This window comes from Cydia splendana, chromosome 9 (assembly GCF_910591565.1).
Source record: "Cydia splendana chromosome 9, ilCydSple1.2, whole genome shotgun sequence".
Taxonomy (NCBI): domain Eukaryota; kingdom Metazoa; phylum Arthropoda; class Insecta; order Lepidoptera; family Tortricidae; genus Cydia; species Cydia splendana.
This window is the reverse complement of record NC_085968.1, coordinates 14,955,959-14,982,391: the sequence shown is the minus strand read 5'-3', so window position 1 is coordinate 14,982,391 and position 26,433 is coordinate 14,955,959. Positions and strand designations below refer to the sequence as shown.

The 26,433-nt window shown below is 36.1% G+C and overlaps 1 protein-coding gene and 1 long non-coding RNA gene across 7 annotated transcripts in view; both read left to right on the top strand.

The window, feature by feature from the left end:
- LOC134793709 (uncharacterized) overlaps positions 1 to 26,433 on the top strand; it is a 344,598-nt gene that overhangs the window by 145,524 nt on the left and 172,641 nt on the right. The window lies entirely within an intron of this gene.
- The window catches only part of LOC134793633 (uncharacterized), a 163,367-nt gene that overhangs the window by 116,865 nt on the left and 20,069 nt on the right, over positions 1 to 26,433 (top strand). For 5 of the 6 annotated variants that reach the window (XM_063765257.1, XM_063765260.1, XM_063765261.1 and 2 more), the window contains exons 11-13: positions 18,761 to 18,918; positions 22,676 to 22,720; positions 24,320 to 24,432. In XM_063765257.1, coding sequence (XP_063621327.1) covers positions 18,761 to 18,918; positions 22,676 to 22,720; positions 24,320 to 24,432 — 316 coding nt within the window. The remainder of the gene's footprint in view (positions 1 to 18,760; positions 18,919 to 22,675; positions 22,721 to 24,319; positions 24,433 to 26,433) is intronic. The other variant, XM_063765258.1, reaches the window with a different exon arrangement.

Genomic DNA, 26,433 nt, shown 5'->3' with positions numbered 1-26,433 from the left:
CAAATTCGATTCGTTAAAAAGGAATACACTTGTGAAAACAAACAGCTATTTTTTGTAATGTGCCGGTGTTAACGACGAATTTACTTAAATATGTATTGTTTAGGTACTTAAACTTCATTTGATACGTAGAAAAACAAATAATAAAATTGATGTGAATTTACACTCCTAAAGCTGCGCGAATCCATTTTTTTAATAGCACGAATCTTGCCAATATTGATGCTTAAATTTTCTTCGCTAGTGACATTGCCAATTTTCACAAGCAAACGTTACTTCGCTAGTACTATTATGTACAAAATGTAAATACATCTTAAGACATCGGTACATAATATTTCATAATAATATTCAAAGTTATGGCGAATTCTGACTTGGTATTCATGTTGAGATGTTTGCCAGCGGTTGCCTCGCGACGCCGAGACTCGAGACACGCTTCCATCCGCCCTACGCTGTTATTAGAAAAGCGATATCCTAAATCTAACCAGTATAATTGTGATCTCCGATCACACATAGTTGCTATGGCTTGCGAGGTCAATGGTTATAACGGATCGCCTGAATCAAACGCTCGAGCGATTGCAACCCAAGGCCTAGCCTCAGTCACGTTTCGCCCGCCTTATACAGCGCACTGCTACGGAAAACGGAAAAACATCATACCTCCTTTTCCTTTTGTGTATAAAACATTCGGGAACTCATGTTTATATGCGTTTTTTATACCAGAAAAAAATTTGGATTATTTTAGACGGTATTTAATAGTGTTAAAATGTAGTTTCGTGACTATTATAGTTTTTTCAGTTACATTTTAGTAAGTTGCGCTTTTCTCATCTTTGACTTCTTAGAAAATGCTTTAAAAAAACTTTTTTTCAAAACTTTAAAGTCGTTTCTATCAATCTAGATAATATAGAAAATATCTTCTAATTGTAAAGTGGAATCAACTATGGTGAATTTGTGTGTAAATTGTAACTATACCTACATATAGGTACCGATACCGCCGCGCCATAATTAACGTTCTGCGTGTCGTTTGTTGGTTTAACAGACACTTGACTTCATAACATAACAACCCGAAGTAGGTAATTAACTCGGTGTAACTTTGACCTTCGCTCAACCTCGACCTACAGTGATTTGCCGGGATTTTCGTGCATAACTCCAATATAGATTGTGTCAAGATGGATCTAGTGCACCGGTTGCATTACTTGGTGTTGTCTCAGAAGTCGGATTTGATGACGATGGAGAGGGAACAGAGGCTGCGCGTGCGGCGGCAGTCCAGCCTTCCAGAGTATAGCAAAGCCAACAAGTCCAGGCAGCGGCTTGAACAGGCTTACTTTAATGACGTAAGTTGTATAATTATGATTGTTTAAACATGGTTGAACTTGCGTTTGTAGACACGGTTTAATTTTCCCTCTGTTAGAGGATTCATTTCTAAGAACCAACATATAGTTATTTGTTTTACAAGGGGGCAAAGTTGTTGTTTAACCGCTCGTGCTAATATTGATACCCGAGCAAGCGAAAGATTCCAAAATTGAACCACGAGCGTAGCGAGTGGTTTGTAAAATGGAATCTTGAGCGTTGCGAGGGTTTCAAAGCACGAGGGTTAAACAAAATTTGTCCCCGAGTGAAACACAAAATTTTTCACCACACCAACCCGAAGCAAATATTAAATGTAAAATATCAAACAAAATCAAATTCAAATGAATGTTATTAAATATTTATCATCCAAAATCATCATTTAAAAGTCAATTCTACCAGCAAACATAAGAAAACAACTCAAAATTTGCATTTGATTACTCTGCCTCACATGTGAATAAAATGTAACTTTGCTATCAGTTTTTGAAGTGCAAAGTAAGCCTTTCCGAGCTGGCGTGGCGAAAAAAAAATCTTCTTCCTCGCGTTATCCCGGCATTTTGCCACGGCTTATGGGAACCTGACGTCCGCTTGACAATTAATTCCAAGAATTATTGACGTAGGCACTAATATATATTTAGATCATAATAATATTTATAATCATAATCATGTATTTATTGCAACCAATTACAAGATGTTCATTTATTTTAGTCAGTCCCTACATAGATATTTAAATAGTTATACATACGCTTATATAGACACCACACGGATCTAGATATCATCATTTAATTATCTAAGTAGGTAGGTACCTCCATATTTCCCATGCGATCTTTAAACACATTCTTTAGGTACACATTAAAAAGACTCTAAAAACAGTTTTCCTGTTTTTTTAATAAATACTTTTCCCGTTAAAACTTTCAACCTCTTTTTTAACCCCATTAGGGGAGTAATTATGTTATAGCTTGAGCTGAGCGTAGAAGGTAACAGTCACGGACTTCGCTTTATTAATACAGGATTTTTACCTTTAATATAAACGGAATTCGTAGTATTTTAACACGATGATTGCATTTAAAAAAATCCAAATAATATTTATATTTACCTACCTAATAAAATAAAGCATTGATCATCTTCATAACATATTTAACACTATTACTTTATCACTTGTTATTAGCGCTAATATTTCGGCCTACACGCGTAACTTCGTAATCCAGGGCAGCAATTAATTCTTCGTTTACGAAATAACGTGATACTTAATTAAAGAGTCCAATTAGAATAATTCTCAAAACGGCCTTCCCAAAAGCTAGTTCCCTTGCGGCTTTGAACAAAAAGACGGATCAGATAACCCGCTTCCCATCATTTGATAACAACCTTTTATGGCCAAGTTTTATTTCTACTCGACACGGCATCCTGACCTATAGGTAGAAGATATATCTTCGAGTTAAAATGTATAGAAGGATCGTTAAGCATACCAAACGCTGCGATAAATCGCCTTAGTGACATAGTAAAGCCTTATCACAAGACGCCTGCCACGCAGGGGAAGTAGGAAAGCACGCAACAGTGTATAAGCTTAGATCACTTACTACACTATGGCTATTTACTTAAATACCTACCTCATTATCGACGCTACATAGTAAATAAGTATATATTATGCCACCAATGCACAGAGTCGTGCAACGATTAAAAATACCTTCAATTTGCAATAAATAATATTTGCAATTAGCAAGAATTTAAGGTGAGATAGGTACGTGCCTATTAAATATAGCGATATATTTACGATAGGACCCACGCTGGGGGCAGGTCTCCTTTTTCTAAAAGAGGGGTTTATTTTTTTTATTTTCTTAAAGTAATAGAGCCTATTTGCCAGTTCCCACACGGATCGGGAAAATCACACTATTATTTTGAATTTGCTCTACTTCAAAACTATTGGTAAGTAAATATTGAATAACATTTAGTAGGTACTATTTATGTAGACGTAGTAAACATTCACAGAATTCGATCCTACTATTAGTCACGTAGAAAGCCAACAAGCTCCAAGTTGCCAACCTGTACGGTTACCATCAGTTTGTCACTGACATAAACGCCGTCGAGAACGTAATTTACTTTCTATACATCTCGCTCGCACTCGCATATTAGTGCAAACGGGATGTATAGAAAGTAAATTACGTTCTCGACGGCGTTTATGTCAGTGACAAACTGATGGTAACCGTACTGATGTGTTTCACGCGCCTCCATTACATAGGTAAGGTAAGTCCCAAAAAAACTCATTGTAGGCATACCTTATTCCGTTCAGCAACTAGCGCTTTTCTTACGTTTATTTGTTTAGCCTGTCGTTTCATGTCGTTACTGTCTGGGTCGCGGGAAAACTGGCGAAGTGTTTACTAAATATCAAACTGCCGTATTCGAACTTCAAGATATTCACAAGAGACGACACGTACTTAGATCCATTCTAGATACGTTATAGTTTAGATATCAACTAGTTCTCTTTTGCAGCGCAATTCGCGCAACCAATGTCACTTTTACGTTAGATAGAGAAAGATATCTATTAGATGTGAATTGGATCTCTAACATAAGTCATATCCTGTGGAAATCGTTCAAGGGTATCTCCAGAATCGCGCAAATGTCAAATTTGACAGGTTAGATCTTAAACATATCGTTCTCGTATCTTGGTAATGTCTAAAAGATATCTAATAGATGTATATTTCAAAATCCGAATCGGGCCCTTAGTCACAGGTTTTAGATATTTAACTGCAGGCATGGATGTAAGTAAAAAGAGGTAGATATGGTACCAGGCGCACGATCGTGAGCCATCAAATATAGGTTCCGGAACCTATATTTAGTTAGTCGTATGGGTGACGGCAACATGTCAAGTTGTCAAAATCGTTGGACCAAATTTTAGTTTTGTCAACTATGAACGTCACACGTCTACATAAATAAAAGGTCATTGACTGCAGGTAATCTTACAAGTAATTATGACTATTGATGTAGTCAAGTAATTATGAAAACTGTCAAATGTACATAAGTACTTAAACGTCCACAATATTTTTGCGACACAAAGCGTCCTAATGAAGTGATGGACAAAATTATCTTTGGGGATACCTACTAGGGTACCTACTTAGCCGGGCGAATGAGTCAGACCCTGACTGAAGGGAGTATAGGTACTTCGTTAAGTGGCTTTTAGAAGTAGATTTAGTTACTAAACATATTAGACACGTTGCCTTTAGAACTAGTCCATTGATCCTTAAAGCATGAAAAAAATCGAAATATGAGACGATTGTTTTATGTACTTACCTAACCTACACGTCACCTTCGTATAGATGATTCAATTTATTTTTCAATCTCGACCGTTGTCCAAAACTATTTCGTTTCGATGAACTTCCAACTCTTTGTTAAATTGGATAGGAGTCGTTTGTATTGTTACGTAATGTAGTGAAGTTTGAACTACATCAGTTGTCTTCCACGTTTGTATACGGAGAACAATGACCTTTTATTTATGTAGACGTGTGACGTTCATAGTTGACAAAACTAAAATTTGATCCAAGGATTTTGACAACTTGACAGGTTGGCGTCACCTATACGACTAACTAAATATAGGTTCCGGAACCTATATTTAATGGCTCACGATCGTGCTCCTGGTACCATATCTACCTCAATTTACTTACATCTATGACGGAGAAGCGGTTATCCACTATCGTCTTAAGATGAAAAGTAGGTTCTAACCATGGTATAATAATATACTCCGCCTGGTACTCTCTTCCCGTCTTTTCGTGGTGACGTGACTGACACAAGCCTACGTCATCATGTGACAGTGCTATATGATAATATTCGATAGCGCTATATAAAGTGGCAATGTTATTGTGACGTAGGCTTGTGTCACTCTGGGAAGAGAAGACCATGTTTAATTAGACTATGGTTCTAACGAGACTAACAAGCTTTTACGTTATATATTTATGATATAGGTATATTCAAAAAATATGTGAGCGTACATACCTAGTCGCGTTTTTGACAAAGGATATCGAGACATACAAAAGAAAGCATGTATCGCTAGTTCGGTAATTTTAGTACTACCTACGTAGCACAAACACTTAGTTCGCAGATTTCGATACATAGCAAATTGAATCAAAAATACCACAATTATTTTGACACGTGGTATGTACCCCGCTTTAAGCTCAGTGGAAGAATAATGTCGCAGTTCAAATTCTTGACATGGGCGTTTTTAGCGGGCAAATCGGGAATGCCTGTTTTAGTGCAATCCGAAGGTCGCGGGTTCAAACCCCGACTCGTACCAATGAGTTCTTCGGAACTTGTGTTCGAAATATCTTTCCATATTTACCATTCGCTTTTCGGTGAATCGTGAGGAAACCGGACCATGTAATCCCGAGGCCTAGTGTACCTCTGGATTGGAAGGTCAAATGGCAGTCGCTTTCGTAAAAACTAGTGCCTAGGCCAATTCTTGGGTTAGTTGTCAAGCGGACCCCAGGCTCTCATGACCCGTGCCAATAATGCCGGGATAACGCGACGAAGAAGAAATCGGGAATGCCTTTTAGCTAGACAGGCAATCCAATTTGAGTTGTCTCCACTGTGTATTACCTACCACAAATCTCATTCCTCCTGCGAACAGTTGCGGCCGAATTCTTGGAGGGTGATATTCGAAATGGAGCAATACCATATGAGATTCTCATCATGTTAACGTTTCAGGAATCTCTTAGTATGCAGGTACTATACTTATACTTACATGTAGATCACGAATACGCCAATGATATTAGTATTCGCCAAATATTGTGCAGACATCATATCAATGCGTGCTGTGAATAATATGTAAATCACAATCGCGTCTTATCTTTACCAATAAATAGCCCAAACTTTTCTTCATACCTACTCGTATTATTTTATTTAATATCTGGGATTATGTAAAAACTCAAAAATGCGCGTTTCCCAGAGATAAGACCTAGGAAGGCTAGATTGATTTTTCACCCCCGAAATTTTGAAATTTGCTATATGGGGGTTATATAGCAAATTTCATCTAAATCGTTAGAGCCGTTTCCGAGATCCCCGAAATATATATATATAAATAAATATACAACAAGAATTGCTCGTTTAAAGGTTAGTATAAGAAATAAAATATTTTCCATTTCCTCTTTTTATTTTTTAGTAAGAACATGAAATGGAAATTGGGAACTAATAAGTACATATTATACAAAATTTTGTGTTGCATCAAAAATCAAAAATGTAGAAGTGAGATTAGCAATATATTATTCAAAAAAGTCGGTAGTTAACTATTCCCTTAAGAAATTATCATAAATATGAATGGAATAAACATTTCTGCGAAAGTCCAAAGTTTCACTTAATATATGTTATTTGTAAGAAAACTTTATACCTTTTTCTCCATTCGGAGTAATTTTTCATATCTGAGATCCCTGGGGTCAGTAAGAAGTTGATAAAGTACCAAACGTAAAGTTTTTCAGGTAGCAGCGCCCTTGCTGTAAATCAACAGACCGGATCTCATAAATACTAACATATCCGAGATGCATATCTACCATGGTGTCATGGTGTTCTTATATAAAAACAGTGTAGTCCTTGAAACTGCACTGTTTCAATGAGCCGACCTTGTCGATGTACCTAATGTCAATGCCGCACCTTAATATTTAAATAGAATATCTAGCCAATCAGCAATTGAACGTAAAATAATAATACGACAAGAGTTCGCAAAGAAAAAAGTTTATAGTAGGAAGTAAATAAAGCCCTTAAAGTTGAAAGGGAGAGCTCTCTATAATAATAAATAATAATATAATAATTCAGCCTATATATATACGTCCCACTGCTGGGCACAGGCCTCCTCTCATGCGCGAGAGGGCATCTCTATAGAAAGACATGTAAATGAGTTAATTTGCATACCTCAGTTTTCTCGCTGTTACCACCTTAAACGCTGGTAAGTACCTACTTTTAAAATAGGGATCTTCAAATTTACGTTGCCGAAGTTAGCTCTAAATTGTTGTTATGCACAATTTAGGTATTTACAGGCTTATTTAAATATTGTTGTTAGTAAAATTCAAAAGTCAAATTTATTTAGTAGGTCATAGTTTTACTGACTGTTTGTACGTACACCTGCATACATACATACGCCAATATTTTTAGTAAGTATTTGTTTAACTCCTCCTCAATCCTCCAGACTGAGCATAGTAGCGCTACCCCCTCTGCCACGCATACGGTAGTTTTACTCCATTTTCGAGTCAAGTGTCTTTGTGTGACGCCCGTGTCTTTGAACGGACCAATCACGGCACGGGACTCGCTCACCTCGTCCCTCGCACCCCTGTATTTTTGGCAGCAGCGGTTTCATGAAATAATTGCTCTTAGCTCCGTCTAGAGGATTCCTAATTCCTAGTGTATGATTTGCTCATATAAACAATGGTTTTCAAAATCGTTTTAACAACTTCTATTGCATACACTATGGATATAGAAAACTCGCATATAGTAACCATAGCATATTTGCTTACCGCATCTCTCTAAATCAGATTCACTATAGGTGTAGTCTTATGAGCAACAAGAGCGAAATTACAATCGCTCGCTAAGCATTGGCGAACCGGAAGTTCCAGAAAACCAGTTTAAGTGCGTTTTATGATTACTTATGTTTATTACGTATCTCTATGTCAAGCTACACTGTTTTGCCTGAGAACTGGACTCGCCCTAGTGTCTGTATGCAATGGGAATGTACTAGATCGCCGCAACGTTGAAGTGTTCATTAGAGTTCACTCTCTTACGCCCCTCGAATGAATACACCCGTGCTCACTTTTGTAAACTATCTTTGCCCCAGTCTTACAGTGATAGGGCTATGCTGCCTTGTAAGAGTTGTGGACCTTACATTTTATAAGTTATTTATATAAAAATAAGTTTTTAATACGCAACATTCTCCCAACGCCGACTGTATTATTAGGGTCCGTATACACATTAGTGTGAGGTCATACTCGTACATTTGCTAGTAATCCCAAGTGGCAAACATATAAACTTGCACTAAACACTAATCAATGTGGAAATAGGCCTTAAGGCAGTGGTTCCTAACCTGGGGGTAATTACCCTAGTGGGGGTACAACTGGTATTTTACGGGGGTAATAAGCTAACCTAATATAACAATACAACAAACGTACACGTTTTATTTTTTATTACCATTGGGAGGAGGGTTCCCTATTAGTTAGTCATAGGGCTGACCGGACTGAAAGGGTTAGGAACCACTGCCTTAAGGGAACAGAAGAATAAACAATTAGAATTCTAAAATTGCATATTATATTGTTTCTAAATAGAAACGCTATTTTGACATTTTAATGCATAAGTACTTTATATTGTTGCTTTTAATCAAAATATTAGTACTTATCTTATTGTAATCGTTAAAATGTGACAAATATCCATATTTTTGTATATTTTTAACTTATATTCATAATAATAGGTAGCATATTATTTTTACGTCCATCAACAATAAGTCAATAAGTATTGTACTAAAAATAGTCAACGTTTTTTTTTTCATTCCATTTGGCATTTATCTGGTTCGATTGTTTGATGCGCCTCGACAGCGCTACGCAGCTTGAACACGTCAGGAAAATGTGAGATTTTCACATTAATGGGTTTCAGATTGCATCTATCATATTCGGTACTGTAAAGGTTTGCAACCTTTACAGCCTTTTTAATCTGTGACTGGTTAGTTATGATATTTAAATTTAGAATATCAGCCCGCTGTCAAATGGAACGCGGTGCGCATTCGGCATTCGATGAGAGGCAGCGATCAAGTGTAGATATTTGATTGTAAAACTAGCTCAAATATATTTGCACACAGAAGAAACCGTATTTTTATACCCACAGCGTTCTCCCGTTTAGGTCGTCCTCTTTACAGTACCTACCCAAGATAAAATCTATATTATACTCTAAAAAACTCAGTATTGGAGTACATTTGTGTGTAAATGTGTCCTTAAAAACATATGTAATGAACTATACCCGGATGAAAATGATGAAGGAACGTATATTTATTTAAAAAATCCTAACCATAATTATATAGGTACAAATCGTAATATTTATTCTATTAGGATGTAACACCTATTCCCTGTCATAAATAATAGTTCAGTTCAAATAAAAAAAACTACTTTGATACCACGTCACAAATTCAAGAACTTCTAAGAGCCAACCCACACCACACCTAGTGGGAGAACGCGACACTTACACGAATATGTATCTGCCAAGTAAAATTCCTGACGAGCTACTACTTCCCGCATAAACATAACACACAAAGTGTTAAGACGTTCGAAAGCAGTACCTCGGGAATACACAGTTATTGTCGAAGGCGTGCCAAATAATTCGAAAGCCGACTAATACACATTGATCATTTCCGCGGGCTACCATTAATATTTAAGTTTACCATTAATATTTCGCCAGTAACTGGCCACTTTTAGTAACTGGCCGAGTGGCCGTCCTAAACTAAAAATGAATTCTATTCACCTATTTCGGCCAGTTACTAAAAGTGGCCAGTTACTGGCGAATTAACCTATAGGACTTTTAAACAAAAGCTTACAAAACAAGTTTACAAAATATGCAAAAACCATTCTATTTTTAAACAGACGAGTTAGTACACCCTGAGACCTTCGAGCAACACCGGCTTCCGACACATCGGAAGGGAGGGGCCCAAGCGATATCTCACCGTACAAATCTTTCTGCCATTTTTCGCGGGGGGAAAGGTGCACACAGTCGCACTTCTCACACACTTACATACAAAATCCAATCTGTAATGACGACACAAATACATAGAAAATGACACACGTCAAAGACAAATCTTGCAAACCTCGATCTCTTTTTGTGTACGGACGAGTGACAAGTGTCACAACACGCACACTAACACATTTTCGTTGAAGTATGTTATTGTATTCTGAGAGATGAGAAGTCGGATTTGTCGCTCGACCGATCCGCAATTTGTACTGAGCGAGCAAAATCGATAAATCCAACAATTACATGAGACTAAAATATAATAATTGTGTTTGAATGTAATTAAACGTATGATATGTAAAAAAAAATATTACATCTGAAATATAACACTTTCTTTTTGTAAATTTGATGTCCCCGACCTCTTTTTATAACAAAAAACCGAGCAAACAGGCATTTTGGTGCAGCAGTGTTCCCGCGCGCGTCTGGACTCAGTCTAGTGAAAAATCCAAGTGCAACTAGTTTTATTACCCGCGCTAGATTAGATTGACGCGCTAATCTTGTACCTCGGCAGAGGGGAAATAGTGCGAATGCCACCTCCCTTCCGTGTTGCTCGAAGCCTGAGACACTTTAATTAAATTGATGACTGGATTATTAGCAGTATCTGGAATGATACTTCATAATATCACTGAAATGAGGTTCCAGTATTACAAAAGAGACAATGTTTGTTATTTTGTATGTGAATAATGTATGCATGAACCAAATAAATGAGATAGTTACCTACCTACTTAAAAAACTTCCAACTGATATATTGCTCGCATGTCCAAAATTCGTTGTCGTCAACCATAAATTGAAGAAGTTATTTAAGGCCTTAAACAAAATAAAAGTATCAGTGAGTAAAACCGTCTAATTCGATTCGTAACCCGCGTCTCAAGCAGGTCAACGTTACATGCCCTTTCTAAGAACAGTCGAGAGTGCCACCCGATTGAGATCTAGGTCGGTCACGCATTAAATTAATTCGCTTGGTCCTTAAATTGTTTAGTGAGAAGGAATAAAATGTTACGCTACGATTTCACCAACGCTAAAGGCTGGTTTTCATTTTCCTTTTAAAACATGAGTTTATCTAGTATTCACGTAGTACAAGTACAGCAAAGTGAATGTTTTTCGTCTTTTTTATGTAAACATTTTCCTGGAGGTAGATTCTAATTTAACAATCTGTTACAGTTTTGAACTGGTCACCTCGACAAGACCTTGACGATCGTTTTGGTGATTGGCCAGCATCTTAAATACGCATGATTCTCACTTTATTTCACATGCACCAATCAGCCTGAGCGATCTTCGAGGTCACTCAGGCTGTATTAAAACAAGATCAAAACCGTTGTTTAAATCTCTTTGAAAATCGTCATAAATATTAGAAAATCGATTTTATCGAAAAGCTTTGTATCTGAAAATGTGTGTAAAGCTGAAAATGGTCGTATTTTCATTGTTTTTTTAGTAATTTTGAGCCAGAGTCCATACCAAAGTGCATATGTTTCTCAAAATTTTATGATAACTCCCTGTTGCTTGCTTAACGTACGTAGTGTCCAAATTGCTTAGCCTTCTGTAAGATGCCAAGGTTTAATACTTTTAGAACTCTGTGCTGTGCCATAATAGCGTGCCAAGGCCTTGTTTTTATTTCACAAATCAGACTTTATCTTGATCGTTGAGTCTTTGCAGTGACATTTTACCCAGTTTCGTTGCATTTTTACATAAATACGTAATAAGTTTTCATGTTTACTCACGAATAATTAAATAAGTACTACCCGACTTTGTTACATTTGATTTTTTTTCAGTAGGTGTTTTTACGTAGGTTTTTGTATTAGAATTTAAATCAAAGCAGGTAGGTAGCCTACCTACTCGTTTTCATAAATCTTTATAAAAACGTTTCTTGTTTTATTTTAGACCGTAATGAATGCTAAATTTAGCAACAAGCTTAATTTCAGCACTTCACATTTACTTACTTAAAGGTTAGTTTAGTGTTAAGTTCCCTAACGATCAGTTGAGTGTGGGTTGCGAACTAACAAATAAGCCAGGATTTCATTAACTAAGTGAACGTTGGACATGCAACTTTTCGACCAATCCTTTTAACTTGGAAAAGGCAAAAATTTCGAAACATAGACTAATGTAGCGGCGCGTATTTGGATAGGTTCGTAATGCTTGCGTTCTTAAACAGAAAATAGCCTCAATTTCCTGGAAAAAAGTTATTTAAGGAATCCAAAAGGTATTGTTGAATCAACACAATCACAAAAACTTCCGGCGTTCATTCGTTCAAATGCTTGATGCTAGAAAAAATGCCTCATTGCGCAATATTGAATTAAACAAATTCAACCAATATTAAAAAACAAAAACTTTCCGCACAATACGTTTCTTTTAGGTAGGTAGATACTTACACTATCGTAAGGGGCCCACTGATTAACAGTCCGCCGGACGGTATCGGCCTGTCAGTTAGAACTAAATTTTGACAGTTCCGAACAACTGACAGGCCGATACCGTCCGGCGGACTGTTAATCGGTGGGCCCCTTTAGGTGGCTTCCTTTTAGTCTGTCAGACGCGGTTGGTGCAGCCCACGCTTATTTATTTATTTATTTAAACTTTATTGCACAAAATACAAATAAAATGGCGGACTTAATGCCTAAATGCTTATGCTGGTGGATGGTATTAAAAAGCCCACATTTGCTCATCTGCAGTCGAAAGAGTGAATCAAATATATCCTAAAGCAAAACTCTTTATAATAGTCGATAGATAATATCTGACTGCGTCATCAAATTCCACTTGATTATTTATACATACCGCTTTAATCATGATTGGGTGCAAACAAACCGGCAAAATTCAATCAGAAATTTATCACGCCAGCGCCATGACCACCTACACAAAATCGTTTATAGAGTTCGGTAGTCGATCAGGGAATTGCAGCGGGCCTATGCCTTAGAAAAAGAATAAAGGAATATTTCTGTTTTGCCCTTTAAAAAAAGTACACAGTTAATGACTGTAATTAGTCTCAAGTGAATTGATTCCATTGTGTTACGAAAAATTAACAAACAAAAAAAAAACCTACATAGATAAGTTAAAATACATTAAATCCTGCCAGTTTCTGAGTCATGTGAGTGTTTCAATAGCTGCTGCATTTTACACTTTGTAACTATAAACAGAACTATTTTAACAAATATACGAATGTTTAAAACTTTTCATTGTGGGCACGTACGTTTATTTCTCTCTCCGTGAGGTTTTTTGCCTTACAATAAACTTATTTACTGAGAAACTAAATAATTTGTATTTACTTTTGTAATTAATAGCGATATTATCTTAATGAACTGCGTACACATAGGCATACCTACCGTAAACCGGGGTATTAATTAATGTACTTTGATTAATTTTAGAGTTTGGCACCATTTTTTGACGATCCTAATATACGTAAAAATATGAAATAAAAATATAATAATCGGTATTTTCTCTTCTTTCCGCCTGCCAAATAAAAAAAAATGAGGACTTATATTTTTTTCATAAATAAATAAAAACAACGCGATCAAAGTTATATTGAGAATGGGGTTACTTTGAAACCACTAATTTTTTTGCTGACAATCTAAAGTAGACCCGCTAAAAAGCCCGTAAAAAATAAAAAAATAAAAATCGGTTAAGTATTTTTTAAGTTATTTATATTTTTAAAGTGTGGGGTTACTTTGATAACATACCAAATGATACAAATTAATAACTTGAAGCGCTTATTACATTATCTACTATAAATAACGTAGGATTTTAACTTATTATCTCACTTAGCAACTGATTTTTGAATTGCAAGCTTTAAGGTTTCAGTAAATTTGGTATGTGCACTCGGGTTTTTGATATGTTGCCTTCATACTTATAATATGTTCTATAAAAAAAATTGTATGCTTTCGACGCGGCACGAATAGATCTTGTGCCCGCCACTAGGTGTGGCGTGCTCATTGAGTTGTTCTTCTTGGTATTTTTTGTAGTCTCGTTACCCGATATTTTTTTGTAATCTCTGGCATTGTTTCTATAAAAAAAACAATGCATATTTATTAATAGTAGAATTAATTAATACCCTGGTGGGCTGGTGGCCTTACGCACGTATAATAAAACACCTAAAGCAAAGACGCAGTATTAAATATAGCCAATTTCCACCCAGAAAGTTAATACCATACAATAGAAACGGGTAAAAGAATGTTTAAAATCAGATGAGCAGTTCCGGAGATCAACATTTACATACAAATTTATAATTATACAACCTCTACCTCTTCCACTGACTCAGACGATACATATTTATTATTGAAAAAGATACATAAAAAAATCGTAGGTTGCCAAAACAATTCATGGTGTTACTTTAATATTTTGATCAATTTCACCACGTATAAGTGATCAAAGACACCCCGACTCATGGATTCCCCGGCTATGTGCACATGTGTAGGTTGTCGAATTCAGGTATTTTTTTATAAACTCACGAATAAACACTGATTAACCTAAGACACTATAAAATTACATGTATTTAATTATTGACACAAATACAGTTAAAGTTTTTCAACCAATAAAACCAGAAAGAAATGCGTATCCGCCATTAATATTTTTTTTCAAGACGAAATAATAATATTACACTCACATCCGGTTACTGGGCGATGAAGCAACTATCAGTGTTGCCAATAAAGAAAAAAATACTGCGAAGTTATTTTCCAACTCGTCAAAACAAGCACTTTAGTAGCGGAGGGAAGTCGTTATCAAAGTCGACCCGCAAATCAAAGTAACCCCGGTTTACGGTACTCAATGTTTGCCCCAATCACGCTGCCCTAATAGATTTCGTGCACGCGATATAACACATTGGTATGTTTTTAATCGTTGCCAACTACATTAAGGTAATTGTAAGTAAAATACCACGTTATTCACACCCTATTCAATGAGCAGAATTTGTTTAAAAATAAATATAACTTATTGTTAAATCGGGTATTGAAAATGGACTTGTCAACTAGGTAGGTACCTAACAAAATTTATGGATTACGCGACTAGAAAATATAACTAGGTTTCATTCATGGAAGTCACCCTTTTCCTAGTTATCACGTTAATAAACATAAAATACCCATTTTTAAGGTGTGAATTTTACGAACATGGATTTGAAACCAGGCATTCGGTTTGAAAACGCCTGAACCTCTCGGCTATTACTGCTTAATTTGTAGTGTCCGACCGAAACATGTTTTTTTGCCGAAACCGAAACCGAAACCGAATGTTCGGCTTTGGCTCTAGTTTCGGCCGAAACCGAAACCGAAACCGAACCTTTTGTAGACTTGTTAAAATCATTGAAAAAATTTCATAAAACTGCTTTTACACACATATTATGGGTCTGTCAACTCAACACCCAATGTCCTTGAAATTGATGTTGCTTAAGCAGTTTTTTAAGAAAATTACTAGAGTTAGACCAAGATAATTCTGCAACGATTTTGATAACACACGGAGTGCAAGTGTTATTTTAAACGTCAAAACTTCTATGAAATTATGACGTATAAATATCATTTGCACTAGTTGTACTGCGTATGCTATCAAAATAATTGCAGAATGTTCTTAGTCTAACTCTATTAATTCACCAGTCAAGCTAACATGTAGATACAGGGTCAAGCAAAAACGCGAGCGTAGCGAGCGCGAAATTTTTTGTTGAAATATAGCAAGGCCGGGTACCGATCTTCACCTGGGCCTAAAAGTCCGAAGTGCCCCAGTGCGGCGAACTTTCATGCGAAGTCAAAGCCGTGCTTCAGGCTTCAGGATAAGTAGTTGAGCACAGACTCCAACCAATGTCCATTGTATTAAAAAGCGAGATATTTCCTTGGGCGCTGGTGGCCTAGCGGTAAGAGCGTGCGACTTTCAATCCGAAGGTCGCAGGTATAAGCCCCGGCTCGTACCAATGAGTTTTCCGGAACTTATAGGTATACGAAATATCATTTGATATTTACTATTTGCTTTTCGGTGAAGGAAAAACATCGTGAGGAAGCCGGACTAGTCCCGATAAGGCCTAGTTTACTCTCTGGGTTCGAAGGTTAGTCTGACTGATGGCAGTCGCTTTCGTAAAAACTAATGACTACGCCAATTCTTGGGATTAGTTGTCAATTGGACCCCAACCTCCCATGAGCCGTGGCAAAATTTCCGGGATTACGCGAGGAAGATGATGAGTTTTCTTATTATTCCTTTGCCCAGGCCCAGTAACATGCGACAGTGCTATCTCATTTACTCCGATACAATTAGACAGTATGCGCGTTATAGGTATTAAAAGCCTCTTAAGACTGCGTCTAGTGGCGCCCTCATAAGTGGAATTGTGTTTTGATAATAAACCAATTAATTTCTGTACCTATACATGAATCAGTATATGTAGGTACATACATATTAATATTGTTGTCCTACTTATTCCCCAACTTTTGGTCTTTGTCACATAGTTTAGTTTCATAGTACTAAGTACCATTTCGTAAGTTTCGGCCCGGCCGAAAGGTTCGGCCGTTTTTTGGCCGAAACCGAAACTACAGCCGAAACATGATTTTTTGGCCGAAACTGGCCGAAACCGAAACCGAAACCGAACCTTCGGTCGGACACTATTAATTTGTCTATATTAGCTATAATACGTATACAAAGTCCATGAGAACTTTCGCGGCCCAAATTTTTATAATATTTGCGTCATGTGCCAGTGTGTCCGAGTCCAATGTCGCCAGGCGGAGGCCACTGTCGCCCACACAGCCAATTGAGCCAATACAGTAAACTTTGTAAACAGCGTGAATGTAGATTTAAAATGGATTGACTCATAGAATTTTATGACATCATGACAATATAACACTTTAAACTCTCGCGTTTTGTACACATATTTAATTACACAAACGGGTCTACCGCGATATAATTTCATTGTTTTTACCTTTAATTCCGACGTTTCAGCTGAGTTGCACCAGCTGTGGTCACGGAAAGACTGACGTCCCAACAAATGTCAACGGAGATATTAATAAAACACCACTAAACTACCCGAAATTAGTTTATAAAAATGTTCGGGGTAGACAAAGAAATTGCAGCTACCCGTTAAAGTTTAATGTTTATTGTCCACGGCACGACACGCAACACTCACAGTATCCGTACACTGGTCCGAAGATATATCCGCTGGTTTCAACATTTGAATCACTGGTCCCCAAGTAGACGATAATTTGTACCCGGATTTGTAACGTCGGAATTAAAGGTAAAAACAATGAAATTATATCGCGGTAGACCCGTTTGTGTAATTAAATATCATGACAATATTCCAAACTGCTAAATAAATAGTTGATTATCGCTTCGGAACAAAAGCGTTGGCGGAAAGTTGGTGCTGTTTTACGAGACGTTACCGTCGCTATTCCCAGTGTACCTTCTATACACAAGTATTTCCAGTGTACCTTCTATTCCTAGTAAGTATCTACAAAGATACTAGGAAATAGTATATCAGCCGGCTTAGCCAGGGTGACAATCGCTTGCGCTACGACATCGAAACGCTTTCTGTCTCTCTAGATTCTTCCATATTAGTAATATATATTAATGCAACATTAATATTAGTGCAACAGTGACAGTTGCGTTTCGTTCGCTACGGAGCGTAAGCGATTGGCATGTTAGCTACGATGCCTGGACTTTGGTGGTTTGGTCAAGGTGCATGATCGTATCAAGCGCACTTGTCATGATATCGTCAATATTAGAGTAGCTTGCGAAAAAGCTCAGATATTATCAGAAGGGCGAACTCCAATTTATTTCAAAACACAATATTGATTTGATTTTCATTTAATATAATATTAGTCGCTGTACAACACTAAATTATTCATAATGAATTAATGACATGCAGAATTAAGATAATTTAAAATCAAGAAAATCTAAATTATATTTGTCCTGCATTCCTATCTTATTTTATTTATGTAAGTATAAGTAATCTCTACGAGTAGACACAACATTCCTTATATATAATATAATTACGTTTCTACTCACCTGATCCTAAGCCAACACTGTACATTCGAAATTACCAAACCGTGCGTACCCAAGAGGCCTATCAATTCATTAAGCTCTGGCTTTATATTTTTGCAGTGTCACCTTACACACATGAAATAAAAAGTTAAGGTAGGGTCAAAGTCCATTTGTTCACTGTCGGGCGGTAATTTATAACCAAACCTAAATTTGTTGATGAGGTAGTCAAGTTGTCAGTCCGGAACTAGATTATAGCCATGGGGGCTGCAAAGTTGTTACATGCCTGGCATGCCTGCATTTCAAATTAGCTTAATAGTTTAAATCGAATTGTTACGCTCGCTTCGTATCAGAATCATTCTGCTGCTGTTCTAACCTTTAAGAAAATAGCGTACTCCCACCTTAAACTCCAGCCACGCACTTGCAAACCCACTGGTGTTGTTCAGGTCTGGTGTTCATACTCTTATGTTTATCTTAAACTTATTTATTATTTAATCTTGTGCTTAAGCACAAGAAATCTATTCTAATTTTACTAAATTAAATATTTCGCTTAAATCTCCATTCGACATAATCATAACTCACAGTTAACCCATGCAGCGTTAATCACGGACACGTTGCCGTTTTGCCTCTACGAAGCATTCTCGTTACATACCGGGAAACCCATATCGGCTACGACGTAGCGCTACGACCGTACCTTTAGCTAATAAATTGTCACTTTTAGGGCATCATTTGGTGTTCCCATAGATAACCATGTTTTTTTTGTTGACAGAGAGAGCTATTCGCAGCGAAAGCGGACAGCGGAACAGCAGCAGTCGATCGCAAACTCTCCTCTTCATCCGCCGGCAGTATGAAGAACAAGTGGCTGAAAGCGTTCCGCAGCCTGAAGCCCCCCAGTGCCCCCCCACCCCATGCTGCGCCACCAGACAAGTAAGAATTCAGTACATGTGCCAAGTTACTTGCAAGCTTAGATAATATGGAAGAGATTCGAAGTTATAACGTGTAATGCCGCATTCAATGACAGTTAGGCTTGTTGATTAATTTTTACGTGAAAAACTTCGATTTTTTTTTAGAAAATACCAAAGAGAATTTAAGAGGAATATTGTCAAAGTAAATTATGTACTCAGTCAGTACATTTACTGCCATTTTTCGACACAAATGATTAAAACTTTTACAACGCCATTTGACTTTGATCCTATCCTATCCCGAGGATAGGCCAAAGGTATGGTGCCATCTTTTCGAGCGATGGCGCCATACCTTTAGCCTACTCTCGAGTAGATGGCGATACTTTTTGTCATTTAACAAATTTTACACATATCAGTGAAAAATAAGGATCAAAGTCAAATGGCGTCCTAAAAGTTTTAATAATTTGTGTCGAAAGATGGCAGTAAATGTACTGACTACATAATTTGCTTTGACAATATTCCTCTATTTCAAATTCTCTTTGAACATACTAACTATTACACATAACACACATACGTACACTGTTACGTAACTTGCTGCACTTACACCCCATTGATATTTAACCTACATGCGCTGAAACAAAAGAAACACGTTGAGACTGTTGTTTTTTGCCAGATTTTCAGTGCCAACTATGATGGAAGAAGCCAACAATTTGAAATATTAACTTGAAATAAAACCACAACAGAAAACATATTTATTTTCTTTGATTAAACGGAAAGCTATTTGAATGCTAGAATCTGAATCATTCCATGGATTTCGCCTATTACAATTTTTTTAATTCAATCGTTATCAAATCATAAAGATTTTTTTTATTTTATTTGACTTAGCTACTTTTCCAAAAACTTAAGCAAGAAAAGTTAAATATGGCGGCAAACAAGAGCAGATTAACTAAGTATTCCCGCCCACAGTAAAGCGCCTTACGAAGTTAATGAAGTCACTAAGCGAAGAGGTTACATTTTAGCTTTATAGCTGAGTTTAAATCCTGAACATTTCTTTAAAAACACGCGCCCTGAAGCGATTTTTCTTCCTACTATTATATTTTAAGGCAATGGGTTACTTTCTATGTGTTTGCAAGAGAAAATACCTAAATACCTACTAAACAACGTTTGCCCCTCCTAAGTACATGGTGCTATGACGTGTTAGTGAGAATATGTGTAGAGCATCACAGTTTCCAATTAACTCCAGAGGTGCAGTTGTAATTATTATATCAACACCGTTCCAAGATCCTCACCGGGCGGCCAGCCGGTAGAAATTAAAGGTAGGCAATAAATACATAGGTAAACATATACTTATGTAGTGTTACATTTCTCTTTATTATATAATTTGGACCTACATATCGGATTTAGCAATTTAGTCGCAGTTCTAATATTGATTGTAATAAATTTAGACTATTTATAATACGTTGGTAGACTGTTAAAGTTAGACCAAGACAAGTGGAAATGCAAGTGTTATTATTAATAAGTCATAATTTCATAGAAGTTTAAAATAAAACTTGCACAGTCTGGGCCATTAAAATCGCTGCAGATTTATCTAAGCTTGGTCTAACTCTATAATATTTGCATTTTAAAATAAATTGAATTACCTATGGCTAGACCTTGATTGACACCTAAAAATTGTATGACTCCGGTGTCGACCAGTATTATGTCGTTATGTAGTTTTTGTGAACTAGTCTTTTATCGATGAATTAATTTAGTAGATAATCCATAGTTCAACACTGATGGCAATAAACTTATTGGGATGCGAGTTGCAGTACCAATTAATTAACCACTATAACGTTATGTTGGAATAATTTAACAATATTGTCAACTTAACTTATAGATGGTTACGATTACTTATATTAGGAGTGTATTCATTAGAAATTAAAATATGACTTCAGGTTGATACCAAAATCAAGACACGTCACTCTACAGTGCAGTTAATTTTATGCAAAAACAACGCTTTTTATGACATTTATATCATATTTTACGATGAATACGCTCCGTATTACGTAAATTAAATTCATTTTTTCATGTCGTATCGTAAAGCGTTACCGAGACATGTTATAATAATGTTATGTCACCAGCAACTCGCTCCCCTGTAGAGTCAAGAGGAAAGAAAACGTAGATATGTAACAAAGTATTTCTCTTAGAATAGGGTTCAAGTTCCATTTAGACAAATAATATTTACCCTCGCTGTCTTTCGCAAATGAGATTATAGCATATAGGTCCCGGCACGCATTTGGTACGGCTTCTTGAAACGTAAGTAGGTAATAGCCACTCGAACCTACACACACAGAATCTGCTTGTTTATATTTTTTTTTGTATGATTTTCGTTACAGTTTATATGGCGGGATCTTTTTTATAAACTTAGTAATATTTGCCGTAGTACTTAATAATAATAAGGTACTGTATCTGAAAAACAACTATTTTCAGAAATTAGTTTCCATCTACCTTTTAACCTATCTACATTTATCAAGTTTTAAAATTAATTTGTGATAATAAATTTTGTCGAAACTAATAGAAATAATTTAAAAATATAGTGTAATATAAGAAAGAAGTGCTTCTTTTAACACCCGTCCTGCAAATATTTTAAGTGCACTATAATTAGTTACCATAAGTACCACAATAAATTGAAGGGGCAGATTTATTTGTCACAAAATGGTATTTGTTTATTCTTGTAAATACAGAATTGCAGAAAATGTAAGTGTGAATAAATTTAGGAGTAGGAAATTTCAGAGGCTTGCAAATTTGGTGCGCTCAGCTTGGTAAATATTGATATAGTTTTCTGAGATAACGAGTTGCTCTCGACTTGAGAATATTCAGCGCTCGAGGCTCTTCTCGTCCATTGTACAGCAGTCTAATTTATACACAAACATATTGTACATTATTATCACTATATTCACAATGGTTCGCATTTAGGTGTACCGCCGTCTTGTTTTATCAGTTATCATCATCAAGTAAAATTTAAGTTTAATGCTTAGGGTGTAAGTTATTCAATACATATACATGTCCAAATATTAAACGTTTTATCGAATATAATATACAATATAGTGGCTCTTACTGCTTAGAAGTCGTAGCTAATTTGTTTTCTGACATTGAATTATTTACACCTGTACAAATACAATCTGTGATAGAGGGCCACGAATACGCTTCAGCGCTCTACGTAAAAGACCTTTACAATTACGCACGAGCAAATACTAGTAGAATTAATCTCTGTTTCATGCTGAAATCGCAATTCACGATATAGTTTCTTTTTTTAATATCTTCTTAATATCAGTTATTTAGGATAAATTCTACATTTAACTTATATACCTAAGTACATACCTATTACATAAGTACCTGCATATTTCATATTTATAGTTGGTTGATCCAAGTTTGCATTTTCGATTTCCAGTTTAAAGGAATCATACACAGCTTGAAATAAAATTTTGAAACAAACAAAAAAATACATCCGGCTAAAGTACATAATATTATTGAATGACTTTTAAGATAATGGGAACTCATTTCCTCATTTGAGTCTTTTTTGTTAAAAAAAATCATTGTACACACATGAATGGAATACATACATAAAGTGGGTATGTATTTTTGTAGGTCGCTGTATATCATGCTTTGCGATTCCAATATTATTTTGGATTGCGTAAATATAAATCTATCACAGGTTCATTAACATCCATTGTTTTAATTGTGTATTCACTATTCAAAAGCCGTGTTCATATTGATGTTTCTCTCTTCTTGCATCAATAAAGAAAAAATCAAATGTACCACGCGGTGTCGACGATTATGGCGATGAGGTAAATGTGCCCCCGTAGGTGTGCCCTGTGTTACTGTTCCCCATCAACATGTTGGATACTGCTTGACCCTTTACACGTAGTCTCGAACAGATATTCAATAAACAGCATGACATAAATACAGACTTAATACACGTAACCGGGTGCTTCGCATTTGTTCTAATAGAATTCTCATCCGTTGTCAAAGCTGAGCGTCAAAAGCGGCCCATGCATTCTTACAAACACATCTAGGTACACGATCACATAGGACAATATTCCTATGTGGCAGATACATTCAATATTGAGGGTGTTGCTAACCCGCCTTCCGCTAATTGTGCCTCGGCTAGGGCAATTATTTAGCAAAATTAAATTCCTTTGTGGGAATTTTAGTTTAAAAGAACAAATGTCAGTAAGTACTCGGATAGTTATAGCTTGATTTCAAACACGAGCTTAATTCTTGCTTCCTGTCCTGCAGCTGCAAACTCGCTTCCCAACACTACCGCTTTTAGCTTTCTGTCTGGGGATATAAATAACGCCATTACCTCGAACCTATCTTTTAGTAGTTAAACACTTTCTATAAGATTGTTGCGTGCCTGATATTTTTTAACGTCAAGGTAGACAAATGGGTGTCATTAAGGGTTAAATTAGTGTTGGATTGACTACCCCAGTCTGATCTATTTGTCCCCCCCTGCCCTTGAACTTCATCGATCAATATGTTTGACGTATTATAACCACTTTAGTGAAGTGCGAGGTTGTAAATGGCTCAGACTGTACACTACATGTTATGATTGAAAAGTTGAAAACAATTGAAGAAGAATAAAAACTTGATTAATTTATGAAAAACCTACAGGATATGGTTTGTTAGAGGTGCTAACAAGCAATCAGTGAGAAATTAAATTATATTAACTTGTACTTACGTCCTTTTAGTAAAATAGGGTTATGTACAAAATATAAAGAATAAACTAGAAAATTCATTTAAAAAACTCGTAACTAGGTATAGCCAAAGAGAATTTAGACTAGAGGAATATTGTCAAAGTAAATTATGTAGTCAGTACATTTACTGCCATCTTTCGACACAAATGATTAAAACTTTTAGAACGCCATTTGACTTTGATCCTTATTCTTTCACTGATATGTGTTAAATTTGTTAAATGTCAAAAAGTATCGCCATCTACTCGAGAGTTGGCCAAAGGTATGGCGCCATCGCTCGAAAAGATGGCACCATACCTTTGACAATATTCCTCTATTTCAAATTCTCTTTGGTATAGGTATACTATACTATACCTACCTATGTATAGCTATACCTATGAACATTCTTAATGATGTGAAACAATATCCGTAGTATCCGTATTGAACGACAATTCCCAATTTCAATAAAAAAAAATGCGAATATACCTAGGAATATTTTTAATAGTCCCTGTATCAGGCTATATCCTGTACTTAAGCAACATGTTTGCGTCATATCTTATTACCTAATACATATTGTTTTTTACCTATTTACGTATTCCCTCTGAGCCCTTTTCATTGTAGAATATCTCAAAGGTTTTATAATCAGATCCTTATATATCATGTTAGAAATATGCTCATAATTTGGAGGTATTACATGGATTTGTGTTACTGTAGGAGGAACGGCGCGGGCAGAGAGGCTCTCCGGGGCGACTCAGATGCACACAACTTCCAGGAGTACACCTATAAGAAGATAACGCCCTGCGATGTCTGCTCGCAAGTTCTTAGAGGTAAGTTCAGTACCGTCTTTACCATAAGGACACACGGGGCCCGTGCCCAGGGCCCCCGTCCTCAGGGGGCCCCGAACGACAGATAGTAACAGTATATTTGATTACCTTCTATTATATTCTACTATGATCTTCTATTTATTCAGTATATTGAATAACTAGAAGATCATAGTAGAAAATGTTAGTTTAATTTGCTGTCTTTACTTTCCAAAAGGGCCCCAAATTCTTATGTGCCCAAGGGCCTCAGCATAGTTTAAGACGGCCCTGGGTAAGTTCATTGCCTAAGAGGTAAGGTAAGTTATCGATAGTGACGAAAAACAAAACAAAATACGATAGACACTTTCAGAGTGTTCAAATTAGGAAATATTTTTCAAATTATAACATCAGAAGGGTGTAGTGAAGTGTTGCGGGCTATGGAGTCTGGCAAACAATGAGATTAATCGTCAGTATGATAGTAGATTAATCAACACGTTTCGTCATTCATTCTCATTTATTTAAATTGTATGTGTAGATTTCGTGTCCACGTGTTTCTGTTGGTTATGTGTACTCAATGTTCATAGGTAATACAATAAACAAAATGGAGTTAATAGGTATCCCTTACGTAACTATGCGATAAGCCTTTGTTAATAAATTTTAAAGTTACATAAATTTTCTCTCTACTGTAGGTAATTTCTACCTATGCGCTTTCTTGGCATCTTGTAATTCAAACAATTATTACTATTAGAAATGGTTGGACAGAAAATCTAATGCAAGCATCTCTCTCATCTAATGGTCGCACCAAACGTTAAATATTCCGATAGTGATGATGATGATATCAAAATGGAGCATAATTATAATTCAACTTGTTTTAATGACGCCCAAAAGCAAAGCAGCTCTAACACTCTAGACCCTAGATTATTCTTCCCATTCGTCAAAATTAACAAATGTGCATAGTAGTTAACGACGGTAGAGCCCTTAACAACAGTTTCCTGATGGTAGGTAATAGTCATAACAAATTGGTGTCACTGTAATAAAATTGCTGACTATAGACAGTACATTTAAATTTACCATATTTTCATAATAATACTTACATATTTCTAAATAGTTATGTATTTGAACCGTAACATATCAACCAGAGAAGCATCTCTTTAGATATTTTAAGTACATATTTTGTGTAAGTGCCTTATAATTTTTTTACTATCTTTAATGTGTATCTTATTGGTTGAGTTATTGATTAAATAGACGAAGCGACAAAAAGGCAATATAAACTTATTAAAAGTAGGCAAGGCACCTAGTTTTTCAAATTTTATGGTTAAACCATAAAAATTAGGTTCGTAAATGTCTAATTGAAATAATATCGTTAGCGATTACCGACGTTGGTGGCTACGTAACAGCGATTATGGCATTATAAAGAAATACGATTTTTGCCGGTACCACGCACCGACCCGTACGAACTGTTGCTCAGCCGCGACGCTCGTGACTTGAGGTTCGACGAACCACAATTTTGGCCCCTTAATTTCAAAAAGGTCTCAAGGTCCTGAGATATTAAAGAAAATTGTAGCTTTCTATTACTTGAGCTTGGAAAGTTTATATGCGAAGCATTTTCTTTGTTTTCTCTTCGACACCCATTTTTTACAGAACTTGATGTCGTACAGAAAATAAAGTAACTTTTTATTGTAGTTGATTTTACTTCGATTGAGCGTATCGCCTTCTTCAAATTAAAAAATGGAAGTTTAAAACAAATTTTGAAGTTGAAGAAGTGGACTTGAAAGTAAGCAGGAATCATATTTTCATTTATGTAGGTACCTATATTCAGGGTGACTTCAAATTAGGATTGTTCATTTTTTTTTAAATGTTCTATTTCGAAAACCATTTCGAGATATGAGGTTTTCAAACAGTTTCCGACATTTGCTGCGATATAATAATTGAGGATTGAAGATATTTCAACAAATATCCTTATGACCTTAGTTTGACCTTTCTCGTTGGCTGAATGTAAAGTCATCGCATAATAAAAGTTATCGGACC